An 18,147-nucleotide genomic window follows, 5' to 3' on the forward strand; every position below is an offset into this window, starting at 1 on the left:
TGAAACATTATTTTTTTACGGATAAATACTTTTGGTTCTGAAATAAAAAGAAGCATTTATTCACATGTATGTAGTACTCATGCTAAAAGTATTAGTACTAATCCGCCTCTCAGATGTAACTCTATGCTGATAATAGTGGACCTAATAGGAAAGTGATGCAATATTATTGTAATGGAAATATTATATCATGAGACCGAAATATAACGACATATACTTCACATATAGACATATGTAACATAAACTTGAAATATGCTGAGAGTAGAATGTGAGAAATATATATTGATAAAGAATTCATACTTATATAGTTGTATATATATATATATATATTAATAAAGATATCATCTACACAGACGACGGATAAAAAGTTAATAAATTGTACAACTGTGACAAATATTTATATTTCGTTGAATGATACATGTCATATATAGCATAACATCTAACATATTTTGTTATATATATGCTGTGTATCTATACCGTTTAAACATATCGGGAGGACTAAAATTTGTTGTCACGACTTAACCTACATATATAAATATATAAGTAGTAGAGATACCTCTTGGTACAGTCGACCTATGACACTATATTGCAATGAATTTCTCGCATTTACGCAGTTAAGTTATGTTGATTTCTAGATAAACATACTTTATATCAATAATGAAGATATTTCTACACACTTCGATGCGGTTGCCAGACGTATTAAAAGATGCCATTAGTGGAAATAGGTTACATATATGCTGATAAAAGTTGTTTACAGCACTTATATCCTTATATCTTTTAGATATCATGTTATATAGCGATGTGTTTGATATAAATCCATAAAGCAATATAATTTTGTACGTGTGAAATATGATGATACAATTTGAGAGAAGCTAATACAGGTGAATTACATTGTAATAATTCATATAGTTATGTTCACCTCTTAATCACTTTCTATATGCTGATGAATTTCTTGTGCAATTGATATTAATTAACATTCAGATTCAGACGATATGATTTATCGTTGCTTACCTAAATGAACATTATTGGATAGCAATTTGCGTTTCATATTTGAAGCAGATACATTGTTGAAAGCCTATCATCTGCTGTAGTCAACACGACATTGCATCAGGCATATGGTGTTAACCAACACAAAAATATATCGGTAGAAAGAGAAAATCGTTCAGGAACGGTTTTGGCTCCTTTGGGTTTTGTCAGTAACTGGTAATTCATTGGTAAATCGCATGCTAAGAAAACGTTGTTTTGTTCCTTCTCGAGCCATGTCTGGCTCATAAGGGCCGGTTTCCCAGTTTCTTGGCGTATAGGTTCCCCCACCTGGACGGGAGCTGCAAGATGCAGGAGGAAAGAGTGAGGGAGAAAGTTGTGGCCAAAGAGTCAGCAGAAGTTTCGCCATTACCTTCTGCTGGAGCCGCGTGGAGCTTAGGTGTTTCGCTCATAAACACACATATCGTCCGGTCTGAGATTCGAACCCGCGATCCCACGACCGCGAGTCCGCTGCTCTAACCACTAGGCCATGTGCCTCCACTAAGAAATAGTTAGCTGCTACTGGTATGGTAAAATAGCGATTGAAAAAGTAGCCACTACGCAAGTAACCTGCAGGCTGAAAAGGATATTCGCCATGTGCCACAGAAAACACTTAATAAAATTCGTCCAGTGGTGTATGTGCCATTGTTATTACAAAAAGCAGGAAAAAAATCGCAAATAATCAGAAATCCACATTTAGCAAAGCCACCGCAGTTGCTAGACGAAGTTTGGCTATTACTGATAACATTGGTTTTATTATTTTTTAACTATGATTTTTTTAAAAGATGCTATCTCGCTACAAATATCGGCAGTTAATAGGCTTTTAAACTAATACCATTTCTGTTACCCATAGCGAATATTTATCCAGCCTACCACATAACATGGACAACACTAATTTCTAAATCACAATTTTACTGTAACAGTTGTGATTGAATTTTTTTCCTGACTCGTGTTGACCAGTGGATATCACGTCACGGAAGCTGGATATCTGGCACGAGCAATTACAGCACGGCTGCTACGGCAATATCTGTATTTCTATGTTTTCACCACTATATCTTGGAACGAAACTTAATGTTTAGTAGGGTTTCAACGAAGTATCTGCTTTAAATATAAAACACTGTGGTTATTTGAAACTAATACTGCTTCTGTCGCACAGAACACATTTAATGCACACATAATTACATACATACATAGATACATACATACATGCATATATATATATATATATATATACACACACCTATGCACACATACACATATATGTTATACTTAATATATATAGATACATGTATTTCCTTATATACTTCTCATATATTTGTTTATCCCAATATAAGTTTAAAGCCATGAAGTGATGATACGTGGTAAGGCACTTCAAAAATATTCCTATATTTTAACATTGTTAAAGCCTGGTATAAATCGATATATTTGGCATACGTTAGCTGATGTATCTAAAGAATATTTTCGTGAAGTTATATTTCGGTATTGCCTGTCTTCTTGTCTATTTAAGATGTACTGACAAAATCAGTTGGCATTTTTTGACAATGAAGACAATATTTGATTCAATTGATATATTCCCGTGTACTTCATAGAGTTTCACTCACTATACCGGATGAAATATTCTTCGTTATAATACAGTTAATATTTAATAGTAAATTCGATCTTCCTTTCTTTTTGAGTTCAAATTCTGCCGTGGCCGACTTTGCTTTCCATACGCGGTGGTTAAAATAAGTTTCAGTTATATGTTGATAAATTCCTCCTATATTGATACATGTTAAAAAATGTTGTGTCTGGGGAGAGTCATTCTCTTTTAGTGCCTTATTATTTAACACACTCACCGGTAAAATTTCCTCTTATTTCTTATTTCAACACACGAATTCATTAAAAAAATCTTGAAAACCAAATCCAAAAACGAAATATTAAAATATGTTGATATTATTTATATACAAAAATATAATTATTGAATATTTATACAGTGAGTATAGATTTATACAGTTATTGGTTGTATGTGTTTATAAAGTTCGCATAATTTTATACCGTTCATGCTTCTAAACATGGGTGATATGTATTTCATTACACCTGCGTTTCTAAATATAGTATTAAATCTGTCTTTGTATACGTGTATTTCCTTATCAAGACAGGGACGTCTACCGAAATATGATGAATAATATTTGTAGAAATACCATATGACCGCCAGGAAAGAATAAATAAATGGAAGTTTTTGAAAAGGCTTATATGAAAACAAAGATCCCTTTCATACTGATTACACCTATGAATCCACAGATAAAAAAAATGGAGAAAATAAATAAAGAGAACTATTATGACAAAACTAATAATTGATAGACAGATAGAAGGTAGATCAAAGTAAGTAATCATTGTTGGGTATGACTTCAATTATAAAATGCGAGTTGTACAATACATCACTGTATTAGTTGCGAGCTGGATTTGTGTCAGACGCAAGGTCTACCTGCTATACCGTATGTTTGGACACTAATTATTTACTCTCATCGTAGTCACAGAAAATATTCACTATTTTCATCCGTCAGCCACATCTTGAAAATATATTTTGAAGAATTGTTTGCACTTTTACGCCGAGAATACCATTGTTAATTTTATATGAATTGTGAATGCCTACAATGTTGTGGTGTTAATGAAGTATGCGCTAGCCGCAAGACAATTGATCGTCATGGTTTCAAGAATTCAATATGATTATAAGGGTTGTCCAAAAATTTACGGAAATTATTAGAAACCGACTTTTTGCTTTAATAAACATTTAATTAAATATCAAATCCAATACTAGTTCTATTGCATATCTTTCAAAATTCTTTCCTTTTTGAAATGCATCTTGTAATACTTCTCCAAAAATAGTGTGCATTTCCACGAAATAAGTTTCTTTGTTCGAAATCGCCAGCCTTTCGGGGGAAAATTTCAAATTTACAAGAAAAAACTAGCCGGGAGAGTTTAGATATAGAGAGATTAGCTGGAGTACAAAAACTCTACATCTTGCAAAAATGTCACGAGGAGAGGTGAATGAATAAATGCGTTTTGTGATACACAAAAATGCTCTACATTTCTGAAATACACCAGGGAATCCATTCAAAATGAATTTTTGATCATCTGCAGAAGTACAAAAACATCTCATTATAAAGTGTACAAAGACACAACCACAAAGAGTCTATGACTATATCTTTTTGCTAATCATCAGGCATGACACGAACTTACAGCAACGTCATGCATCAGCTGTTTTGAAGTTTTATGACAGCTTTTTGTGATCTTCAATTGTTCTCGTAGACAGTCGACTTGATTTGGGGTTGTCCCTATGAATATTATTTTTTTATCTAACTTCAATTCATGGGACAGCTGCTCAGAGGTCTTTAGCCACATTGGAAGTTCTGTAGAATATCACACAACCACATTGCGTCTTCCATTCCTTCAATTTTCAATTTGCGACAATCTGATCTCTAACTCACTGACATGATATGATGTATCACCCATGAGACTAATGATTGACTTTACACACACACACACACAAACACACACACATACGCACACACACATATATGTATAAATATATATATATACATATATATGTATATATATAGATAGATAGATGGATGGATAGACGGATGGATGGATGGATGGATGGATGGATGGATGGATGGATAGATAGATAGATAGATAGATAGATAGAAAGAAAGAAAGAAAGAAAGAAAGAAAGAAAGAAAGAAAGAAAGAAAGTAAGAAAGAAAGAAAGAAAGAAAGCAATGCAGTCAGTAGCGCAGTGCGGCGATGGGTAGGCAAGGAGTTTCGAAACATTGTTTACATTTAGAGACACATCGCATTGCACGATCCGATAGTTGGGGACCTTAAACACTTTAAACTCCCACGGCAATATCCTTATTTGAACTACAATCATATATTCAATCGGATTAATCAAACAATGTTGTAGAATGAGTTGTCTTTGAAACAAATAACAGATGAAAGGATGAGAGTTAATACAAAATAAAAAAAAATTCAATTAAATTGTGAATATAATTAAATGTTATTATATCAGACAGAACGATCAGAGAATATGTGAAATATGTATATAAACACATATGCAACCGGCCATATACGACTACTGTTTATGTGCTTACATATTAATCAGGGGTTATGTTTATAGATGTATACTTGAATTCTAAATGAGATCCACAGGAAATGAATCAGAATTAATTTATATCTATAATCTTATAATGAGAAATATATAAAATGACCGACGTTGTATCACGTACGGATAGAACATATTCAATTTCTATGGTAACCCTTACACCAGATTAAGCTCTCTCTCACAAAACAGAATAATCATAAACACACACAACTTATATATGTAGACACACACACACACATACACACACATATATACACACATATATATATTGTTTTCCAATAAGTGTGAAAACTTATCCTACTAAACCTCCCCACACCAGATATGTCATCATTTTTATCAGTTTCTAGAAACTCAGCGTCTCTACATCCTATTAACTCACACACATCCATACACTTGGCAGGCCTGAGTGCCCCTTCATCTTCGCTTTTATCTACCCAGGAAACCTCTTCTCTGTCGTAGACCACCAACGCCTCTTCCCACTACCTTGCTTCGTATATGACATGGATCAATCCAACCACACCCTTTCAAGTTTCAGTTGCTTTTTCATCTCTTCTGGTCCATCACGTCTATTCTTTCTCACGTCTATTTTTACTGCACTGACATCCGCAGCAGTTTGCTGTCAGCTAAACATCCAATATTCCTCAAATGTTGTACTATTCACCAACCCGTTACGTGCACCCGTCCTCTGGCACATGTCTCCGCCAACCCGATCCCATGTTCAACATTTAATGCTTATCTTTCTCGAGCATTGTTATTCAATGAATATTGGCAGCTGCTACAGAAACGAGAATCGGTCCCAGTTACGTTAACACTTTCATTGTTTGCACCTCACGGTTAACTGGAGCCATATCAGTGCTACACAGACGCTAATCAAATTTCTGAACGAGTGCCAAATCATTTTCAGGCGAATATATCAACACTTGCAAGACATTTCGCAGCACCTTCCACCCTTGCTTGAAATTCACCTCTTTCATCTCGTAAACACACAGAAACATTCTACACGCCATTCTTCGTTAGCCACCTCGTTCACAATGTCACAAGCAAATATTTCTAAACACATAACGACTCCCAATCTTAAATTGAGTTTTCCTTTTAACTACCCTATCCACATTAAACGCGATATCCCTTACCCTGAATTTGCCTATGTTCCTTGTCTGTGCAGTTGCAGACAGGATTGTTAAGCCGATGCATATTTCATAGTCAATCTTTCCATTCAACGGGAATAATCTACACAATAGTGAAAGTCTCCCTCACATATACGAGTATATCTAAACATTATGCTATCTATATTTCTATAAAACTCCCTATCATCGTTCCTATCTATTTATCTGCCTTCGTCAGACCTCCTGAAAGCTACCACAAAACCATTCCGGTTGTAACAGACACGCTATCTATTTATCTACCTTCCCCTCGTCTCCGGATAGATACCACCAACCGTTCCGGCTGAAACTTAGATGCTAGCTACTTATCTGCCTTTGTCTCGGGATAGCTACCACCAACCATTCCAGCTATAACGGAGATGCTGATAAATTATCTTTATCAATGGACATGAAGACTTAATTAGCTAGAACATATTTCGTCAAAAGTATCGATCTGCTAATAATGATAATAAATCAACAATTTCGACATACTTTTCCACACATTTATGCATCAGCACACATATTTATACATCATATGCACAGACGTATGTACACATACGCATCGCGAAGCTCTCGGTCCTGGAGTAATTTTATAGCTTTCACAGATTAAAAGTATAGGAGAGTACGTGTGTGTGTGACTGTGTATGTGTAACTGTGTGTGCGTGTGTGTTATATTCGTGTTTGTATAAACGTACTTGTATAGTCAATTACTAACAGAATGTATATATGTGTGTGTGTCTGTATAACATCAACGGTTATTCCCGAGCAATAGGCACATAAAGCCGGTGTCTCGGCTTTGTGTGCCGGGAAGCAGATTATGTGGAGTATAAATTTCCCTCTCCTCGACGGGATACCGGCTTTGCAAACTTACTTTTCTCAGCTTACTAAACTAAAGTTAAGTGGTGTGTTTTGTTCCAGAACACAACACATCTCAGTATCCAGGAGTTACAGCCATAAGCTTATGGTCATGAAGTCAACATCATTAATAACAAAACTCGAACCTTCAAGTGCAGACCCACAGACCTACGTATGTCTATAAATTTCGGTTTGCTCCCCGTTAATAACCTGATGAATAAGAACACCCGGAGAGGCACTCCTAATATGTTTTCCAGTTAAAATTAATAAATGTGTACTCTGCTAAATAATGAAACATATTTCTTCAATTCAGTATTCAATAGGCTAATAAATAACTTGAGCATAAAACGAACATCATCGATATATTTATATATATATATATAAAAATACGTTTCTGTGTGGTAAATAGGTTGCTTACCACCCACATGGTACTGGGTTCAGTCCTACAGCGTGGCAACTTCGATACACCACTCCGCTCTCACTAACCTCTATCCAGTAACAACACACTGACTCACACTCCTACCTTAACTCTTCCTTCTCCTACCATACCCACAACAAGTTCTCCATGCCCTACTAACAATACCTCTGTCTGCGCAGGCTCTGCAGTGACAACCATGACTTTGAGACTCAGTCTCAACACATGGTACGCCACTTCATCCTATGTGTATTTGCATTCACCCTTATCCACACCGCCCTTGCCAGGGCATCATCTGTGGACTGTGCATCTGCTCTTTCTCCTCGAACCCGCTCATCAGCTACCTCATTTCCCATCAGCTACCACCTCTCTACCCTGCCCCTCCAACTCACCATTCTACGAACATTCCTGCGACACTGACCCCTCCACTTCGCACATCTTCCGCAACCTACACCTTTCCGCCTTCAAACGAGCTCATAAACTGCATGACCGCCTTGCACCACATGGGTTCAACTTGCCTCCTCTCTTCATCTGATGCCAACCTCACCTCCTCTCTTCATTTCATACCAACCCCACAGCAATCCACACACACTAGTAGTGATCACTTCCCAGTACCAACACAAACTCTTTCTTTCCATTCATTCGCTATGCTGGACCGCTGAAATCTACAAGTATATATATACATAGTTGAGAATCCATGGAAAACGAACCTCCACTAAATATCCTCCCTATATATCTGTGCACACCTTTCAATGCAATATGTGCCAGAAGGTCTGAAAATCTAACAGAGGGCTCAAAATACATTTTAACATTCAGAAAGATGAGAACTTATCAGAAAATCTTCGAGGTGCAACTCGGATGTGCAGTCTATATGGGTGCCATTTCAAGATATTATCTGCTTTAAAAAGCCTCATCAGATGCCATGATGGTTGTATGGTCTAGTTTCAAGAGGTGGTCAAACTCTGCATAAGGAGTAGACAACCACCATATATATATATATATATATATATATATATATTATATATATATATATTATATATATATATATATATATACATATATATGCATATTAGTTTCCAATTTTCAGGCCAACTCCAGCAATTCCTGGAAGAGGTAAGTCGACCCTAGTTCTCATCTGGTGTTTATTTTATCGGAACCGAAAAGATGTTAGGTAAAGGCGACCTTGGCGAATTTTGAACTTAGTTCGAAAAGACGGACGAAATGCTGCTAAGCAATTGACCTGGTGCGGTAGTGATTCTGCAAGATCGCCATTTTATATTCTGCCTTCCACCTCTCTCTCTCTCTCTCTCTCTCTCTTTCTCTCTCGCTCACACACATGCAAGCACTCGTATTCCTAAAAAATTCAGAAATAGAGAGAGAGAGAGAGAGAGAGAGAGAGAGAGAGTTATATAGTTATGGATTGCCAAATAAAGAATATAAAGAAATTCAAACAAAAATTGTGTGCGAGAGACACATAATCTATATGACAACTTGTAATATTTATACATACAGCTCCCGAGACTAAGATGGCAAATAGCTTCATCCATAGGATACTTTCTGAGAATCATTGGACAACGAGCACGAATCGTCAGCCTAAAAAGAAAAAAAAAATGATGAAAATACAGTAAATAATTTTTATATATCAGAAACGTGTGCATCAGAATTTAATTAACAGTAATAAGTGCGAACATATGTTTGTAAGCAATAATACGGAAACATATTCCATGCGGTATCTATTGATATTTCCCCTTTTGTATTTTAGCTTTATTATATATATATTGTTTAGAGTTTATTTATTTTATGTATTTAATAATTTTTGTAGTCCGTATCTTGTATACATACACCCACACACACATATATATGACCCAATGTAAATTAATCAATGTAGTTGCCATCTCATTTTCAGTGTTTTTTTAAGAACTAGAATTAGAGATCCAATATGCATGTGTTTATTTTAATGATAATGTTACAGAATATGAATTGAAGAAAATGAAGTTATATATATCTAGATCATTGATTACGCGTGTATTTGGTACGGAATACAGAAGAAAGATATGTCGACGCACCCCAGTCTGTGCAATCAATGAATGAATGATCGCATCCCCAAAGATTGTGCTAACTTTAAATATTATATATATATATATATTATATATATATATATACTCATGTAATTTTTTAAAAAATGTATGTTTTCATTCCTATTTTCGTTGTACTGGGTTTAATTAAAAATATTACATGTATGATGATATTTATACTGTTTTTCGCTGGCAAAATGGAGAAATTACTAATTGACGTTTAATAAACCACTTAAAAGGATTGTATGACGGATCTAATTACCAAGGCTATTGAATTTATACATAGGATAGGTTGGAAGACCTTTTATTATGAGAAGGAATTTGAACAAGGATTTGATTCTGAAAAGGAAGGTGTTGAATGTCTTTATAAAAAAAAAAAAAAACTAAAACCAAAGCATTTCCGCCACGGTATTTGGGGATAATATATTGCCTATAGAGAAAAAAGTAAATTCATTAAGTATCATCTAGGGGGAATGAACAGTTATGGAATCTGAAGAATTTGGTATCTGACCTTAAACAAAATATGTCTGATAAAACCAGTAACTTGTATAATATTGGTATATTAAAATACTACGACCTAATCAAAAATGAAATAAGTAGTAGGTATAAGGTAGTAAGTATAGTTTTCTACGGTGTATTAACTTGGAATCTTCGCAGATTATGGAGAATTATAATCTTGATGAAAGGACAGAGCCAGTTTTGCCTATGAGGCCTAGAATAACTCTAAAAGATATTGAGGATAAATTCTATTCAAAACGTAAAATTAGATTGATTTGCTCAAGGTGATCTGAAATAGGTAAATCATGTAAAATGTATTTTAGATGAATATTTAACAACACTTAAGAGAAAATTGAAACTTGATCTATGAATGCTATGAATTGTTTTGTTGGAATAGATAATGAAAATAAAAGTAAATTTAATAGATATTGATAATCATTATCCATCTATAAATCCTATAGTTCTTAATCAGACACTTTTGCTTGCTAACAATAGATCTAAACTTAATTTAAGAGAAATTAAAATAATTTTAGAAGCTAGAAATTCAGTAATTTTATTTGGTAATAAATACCGGGTTAGCAAAAAATACGAGTGATTCTGGTCTGGTTCCTCATATTGCAGGGATATACATTCTGCTTCATTTATGTAGTGAATATTCTGAACTTAAAGGTGGGCTATTAAGGGATGATGCGCTGTTTTTAATTAATACCCTACCCAATAAGAAATTAGATTTGTATATGAAAAAAAAACGGCATAGATTTTTAAAAGACTTCGTTTATTAATTTCTCATTGAAACGAACATCATTCTCTTAATTACATAGATGTTAATCTGAATCTTGTTACAGCCAAATATAGACCATATCATAAACCTAATACAAACTTCAAGTATGTTGATTTTAATAGTAATCATCCTAAAGTAATTACACGTCTAATTTCCGGTCTAATTTCATTTTTATCTTCTAATGGGAGAATTTTCAGTAATGCTGAATACTATAATGAAGCCTTTAATAAAGCGATATATATATATAATATATATATATATATATATATATATATATATATATATATATATATATATGTACATATATATAAGATTGTATATAGTAGAAAGGATAAAAGCAGTAAAATGTTTAATAATTCTAAATCGATAAACAGCGAATTGTGTAAATTTAGTAAATCTACTAAAAATAAGGATGATACTTTGTAGCAAAGATTGCTTGCCAACATAAAATGGCAGTCCTGGTTTAGGACTAATGTTGCTGCAATTTAGCCCCAGGAGACATCCTCTCCAGCTGGCTATACGACACGATCTTTGTCCTTATATTTCCGAACAAGGGAATCTAGCATTCCCACTCAACTAAAATATTCGGTTTGTTAATCCTTTTGCGAAAAAAAAAACAAAAACTAATTTAGTTAAATATTTTTACAAATCTATATCTAAATATTTCAATAAGGTAAATAAGTATAATAAAATAATTAATAATAAAACGGTTAAAATTGGTTTTTCACTAACTAAAAGCATTTTTACAATTATCTCTTCGATCAATAACAATAAATTAGATACATGTTTTAGTAATAAAACTAATAATACTTTAACAATGGACGAAATCAAAATAAAATCGTGTAGCTAGAACTTGTGATTGTATATTTGTATCCACAAAAAACTTAAATGCAGATGTCGGGTAGAATCTGAAGGAAATAGTTATTTTGATTTTGGGTAAACCGAAAATTTCAATAAGTGGCGTGTTTCAAATGAAGAATATACATGTAGAAACAGAGATAAGTTATGTAGCTCCAGTTTTAAGTAAATTTATATGAGAGTTGCAGGATAATAATAAATTAGTCTGGCTAGATCCTATAAAATTTCTCATAATAGATGTAAAATATGTGTGAAGAAAAATAACATTTTAACATCAAAAAAGGAAGTTCTTAGCGACAAAAAAGAAATAGTTCCCTCATAAAAGTACTCTTCAAAATATGTGTGAAGAAATTATAATTAAGTTGAATTGATTATTTAGAGGTCTATTTGGTATTAAACTTTGTTAGATAACCTTTGTAAGATAATTAAATGTTATATTGCTATATAAGCTTTAGAAACATTAGAATATATATATTATATATATATATATAATATATATAATATATATATATATATATATATATATATATATATATATATATATATATATATATATATATATACACATATATATGTATATGTGTACGTGTTTCTGTGTGTGTTTTTCTGTCCATTTGTAGATGCATGCTTGTATGTATATATGTATATATATGTATAAGTGTATGTGTACATGTGTATAATATCATTATTGCTATTGTTTAGTAAATAGATTAGGATCATATACTTAATATTTTATGAAGGAATATTTATTAATCTAAAAGTATATTGCGAGTAAATTATCGTATAATAACGTTTATTTAAATTCCATTATATTAAATTATAATTTTATATTAGCTATAATTATTTAAATAGTTATAGGTTTTAAATGTGTAAAAAATATAATTATGATTATAAATATATTCTTTATTTTATTTTACTTTTATTTTATAGATACATTTATTTTTATATATATTTTTGTGTATGTATATATATTTTCAATTATATAGTATCAGGGTAGATATGTGTATATGTATATATATTATATATATATATATATACACATATACACACATCTACCGTGATACTATATAATTGAAGATATATATATTATATATATATATATATATATATATATATAAATATATGTATGTATATGTATATATATACATGTGGTGTGTGTATGTATGTTTATACATTGACATCTGTACATGAGTTATTTGTTAAAACATTTTTTTAATTAGCTATGTTTTGTATATCAGTAAATGAATACATGTTCGTATTATGTATTGTTATGTGTATGCATCTATATATGTGTATATATGTCTTATATGTACTATGTATGCATGTATGTGTGTTTTTATAATTATTTCATACTTATATATATATATATATATATATATATATATATATTTCTTAGAAGCATTATATATTATATTCCTCTAATAAAAAAGTAATTTTTGTGTAGGAAAATAATAATTATAATAATGATATGGAAGTCATTATGAAGTTTTAAAATTACCATATTAATCTATATTGAATTTTAACATAGAGATTGGATGTATTTAATTTATTACATTATGCTACATTATTATATGAATATAATATAATATCGAGTTCTGTTAATAAATTTTAAATATCAATTTTTCATTTTAGTGTTACTTATATCTCCATTTTTTATTCATTTACACACAGACAAATACATACGCACACACATACACACACATACATGTATGTATGTATACATGTATGCATGTATATATATGTATGTATGTATATATATATAATATATATATATACACATATACACACACACACACACACACACACATATATATATATATATATATTATATATAATATATATATATATTATATATATATATATATATATATATATATATATATATATATATATATATATATATATATGTATGTCCCGGGTTGATTCGGGGTTAACCACAGTAAATAAGGTACTCAATACATAGCAGGGCTTCCTGAAGATTTCTCTTGAATGAAACAGTTCTAGTCCTGTAGAAGCTCCTTCTATATAATATATATATATATATATATATATATATATATATATATATATATATATATATATATATATATATATATATATACACGACAAATTTCTTTCAGTTTCTGTCTACGAAATCCACTCACACGTCTTTGGTCAACCTTAGGTTTAGGGTTAGATATAGGGTATACATATATGTGTCTATGCGCTTCAGTGAGTGTCCTTGGTTGTTTTATGTGTATGCGTGTTTGTAACTGTGTGCTTATATATATATATATATATATATATATATATATATATATATATATATATGCACATTCTTATACATATAAACACACTCCCTACATATTATTATGTGTTTGTAGGTGATGTCTATATGGCTGCATTTATAGGTGTGAGTTTCTCTATGTCTCTATCTAGATCAAGATTAATGTTGGCATCTATGTGTTGCCTGTATGCGTGTCTGTGTGTGTGTGTGTGCGCGTGCATGTGTCTGAATTTCATGAAAATGTCTGATGACTCTTTTCTATAGTGGAGTAAATAAAATTGTAGCAATTAAATTTAGAGGAGGAAAATAGACACTACAAAAATAAACAAAGAAACAAAACAATATACGAATATCATACGCGTCTACAAACAACTAGGCCTTTGCATAGATTAAAATCAAAAAGAAGTTAAAATCAAAAATATGCTAATATTTTATTGTACTGAGAATAAAACTTTTACAATGCATGCTGATAGGTGTGTCCGAACATGAATATTTGCTAAGTACTAAAGCGTTCTCAAGGGGCACAATTTATCCCTTTATTTCTTCTTCCTGTTTATAATTAAACAACTTACTGTCACATGAACAATCGTCACATTTACGCATCTAACGACAGCTTACATTCCATTTCATATCTTCAAACACACACTTTGAAATCCCTCTGTCTATATATAGTCATCACTGTGTAGATGTCTAGATAGACAAAGAGACACAGAGACAGGCAGATGTACAAACAGTCAGATAGATAGATAGATAGATAGATAGATAGATAGATAGATAGAGAGAGAGAGAGAGAGAGAGAGAGAGAGAGACATAAATGTTACTATATTTCTTCTCCTTTTGTTTATTACCGTCCGTCAGCCATTTGATATATGTTATGAATCTTGTCCATCAAGCTTTACGAAAAACTTTTTGGACGCCATTAGTTGTATGGCATATACACAGCTTTCTACTGTTCAGGTGATTACTTTCATCTGACTTACATATTTTAGAGACACAAATCTATTTTACAAATTCACGTCATAAGTTCTACTTTACATCGTATACGTGCATGAAAATAAACGCGCGCACACACTGCACATATGTGAATGTCGTCATGCACGCGTGAGTGTGTATTTCTACGCATGTATACGAAGTTTGGCAGAGTAACTAGCTTGCGGTGTGAATTCGGAAAACTTAGCTTTCTCACTCATATCTTTATATATAAAAGTGAGGTTGTGTGCTGTCTGTCTCCTACGATTTAGATTCCTTACTACTCCCACATTTTACAGTGCAGTTTAACCAAAACCGGGTATCTTATAGTCGTGATTCATATCGAGCCCTCCTGGGTATTAGCGCGCGTCTGCGATGAGTCTACGATTTAAAAAAAAATTACCATCAAGTTTTCCCATTTTTAATGCATTTTTGGCATATATAAGGGAAGTAACTCCCTAAAAATTTATTATTAAATCTCAGAACGTAAAACGCTACAGTAACCCCCCCCCCTTTGTGGTTAGCCATATTGAGATGACTATTATACTTTACATATCTAAAAATACTTATATAGTTATTTCCCTTACAAACCCGAGCAACGCCGGGCGATACTGCTAGTATATATATATATATAATTATGCGCACACACACAGCATTACACGTTCTCGCTAGCACACGCAGATACACACACAAACATATACACACATGCATCCACACACATATCTGGATTTTAAATATCCCGGCTAAATCACTAAGGCTACAGAGGACTAAAATGTGTTATAGTTTGCATTTCATTTCATGCTATCTTGAATAAATGGCCGGTACAAAATAAAACGGTTTAATAGTTATCAGCCGATTGTCTGCAATCTCGTATTGGTGCGTGTTATAACAGTTAAAGAAAAAGATGATGATGAGTGGAACCACAATGACTTTTCTGGTAAAAATTGCAAAGACTTATGTTGGAACCTTCAATAAAACAGAATGTATAAACGTTACTTTTATGTAATTGAATTTTGTGACTCTGTTCCCAGCGTCTCCTGGTCGGAAGCCGTAAAATATAAATGTGTTAAATCTAATTCCCGATTTGACATTTTTAGCAGTTACACTTACTGAAATATTTCTTCAATGCAGTTATGGGGAGAATGCGTTTAGGAATTGGCATTATGGTGAAATCATGGCAATTATTTTGAAATTTTATTAATAGCTGCATATATCGCAAGAAGCATTGCAATTTGGTACCTGTGCATATCGTGTCCAATGTATATGAACTTTAGATTGCAGGCTGGCAATTTTCGATAGACTATATTTTTAGTGGTCAGCCACATTTCAAATGTAATTCAAATAAAATTGCAAATATATGAACAAATGTCTTTTTTCCGTGATTGTTCTTTTTTATTTTTTTGGAAAAACAGTAGTCTTTCTTCGAGAATATTATCTGACAAAACAGTTTTATGCATCGTCAGCGTAACATGAGGAGGATTTGGCTGCTATATCTTGTATTTCGATTGATGATTTGATGATTTGAATCAACGCAGGAATGGTATTTTAACTGTTATTTGTACACGTTCTCAATATATATAATATATATTATATATATATATATAATATATATATATATATATATATATATATATATATATACATATATATATATATATATATATATATATATATATATATATATATATATATATATATGTATGTATGTATATATATATATATATATATATATATATATATATATATATATATATAATAAATATTAAGGAATAAATCCAAATTTACAGGGAAAAAATCAGATTTAGGATTAAATCCAATTTTATAGTAAAATATTATATAATATTATTAGAGACAAAACCACTATTTTGCAAAACAAACAAGGAAAGACTTAATCAATACATAAAATTTTAAAAAAAAGTCAAAAAAACCGCCACTACAATTGTTTCTTGTCCTGATCGACAATCTTCAGGTGGACTTCCAATAAGTCAGTTTCAAATTATGAAACTGACTTATTGGAAGTCCACCTGAAGATTGTCGATCAACACAAGAAACAATTGTAGTGGCGGTTTTTTTGACTTTTTATTAAAATTTTATGTATTGATTAAGTCTTTCCTTGTTTGTTTTGCAAAATAGTGGTTTTGTCTCTAATAATATTATATATATATATATATATATAATTTCAACAATTGAGGGTAAAATTAATTAATTAATCAATTTCACCAAGTATTCAGTATGCAAAGGGACCATTTAAGGCGAATTCAAATTATTACATTATATAAAAGGGCTTAGTAAAATAAATTACTTTGCCGCATACTGAACTCATTAGAAATAGCAGCTAAAAAACTTTTTTAAAACTATTTCTAATACTTAAAGAAAACCTCTTTCATATAGTGTTTGCTCAATTCAACTCACGCAAATATGGGGGTAGAGACATTAAAAAAATCAAGTGCAAAGGTTATTTGAGAACGTACGTTTCAAGATTAGTCAACACGACATTTCTATCATCAGCTCAGAACTCCCTGGTTTGGATTTGAAAACACTGAAAGTGGGAGCATACCCTTTCGGCTTCCTCTCGCTTCTGAAGATCTTCAAATAACCTTTGCACTTGATTTTTTTAATGTCTCTACCCCCATATTTGCGTGAGTTGAATTGAGCAAACACTATATGAAAGAGGTTTTCTTTAAGTATTAGAAATAGTTTTTAAAAAGTTTTTTAGCTGCTATTTCTAATGAGTTCAGTATGCGGCAAAGTAATTTATTTTACTAAGCCCTTTTATATATAATATATATATATATATATATATATATATATATATATATATATGTGCATGTGTGTGAGTGTGTGTGTGTATGTATGTGTGTCTGTGTGTGTGTGTGTTTGTGTGAGAAAAAGTCAAGATAGAAACTGCTAAAATAACATTATAAAAAAGCATTTCAATCGGTTTCAGTAATTGAGACTCTTTCGACAGTAAGTATGGAACACAGTAAAATTTTGGAAAACTTAAAAGAAAAGTTTTTTAAAGAATATTTGCATAGTGTTCGAATACAAGTGGCATTTCCCTTGTTTCTGTCTGTTTCTCTATCTCTAGCTTACTCTTGTGGATTGTCCTGTTATTACCATTCTTGTT

The 18,147-nt window shown here is 31.8% G+C and overlaps 1 protein-coding gene across 3 annotated transcripts in view; it reads right to left on the reverse strand.

Moving 5' to 3' along the window:
- The window catches only part of LOC115216667 (gamma-aminobutyric acid receptor subunit alpha-5-like), a 741,237-nt gene that overhangs the window by 178,981 nt on the left and 544,109 nt on the right, over window positions 1–18,147 (reverse strand). For all 3 annotated transcript variants that reach the window (XM_036506277.1, XM_036506278.1, XM_029786168.2), the window contains one exon: window positions 9,084–9,166. In XM_036506277.1, the coding sequence (XP_036362170.1) occupies window positions 9,084–9,166 (83 nt within the window). The remainder of the gene's footprint in view (window positions 1–9,083; window positions 9,167–18,147) is intronic.

This window comes from Octopus sinensis, linkage group LG10 (genome assembly GCF_006345805.1).
Source record: "Octopus sinensis linkage group LG10, ASM634580v1, whole genome shotgun sequence".
NCBI classification, from domain to species: domain Eukaryota; kingdom Metazoa; phylum Mollusca; class Cephalopoda; order Octopoda; family Octopodidae; genus Octopus; species Octopus sinensis.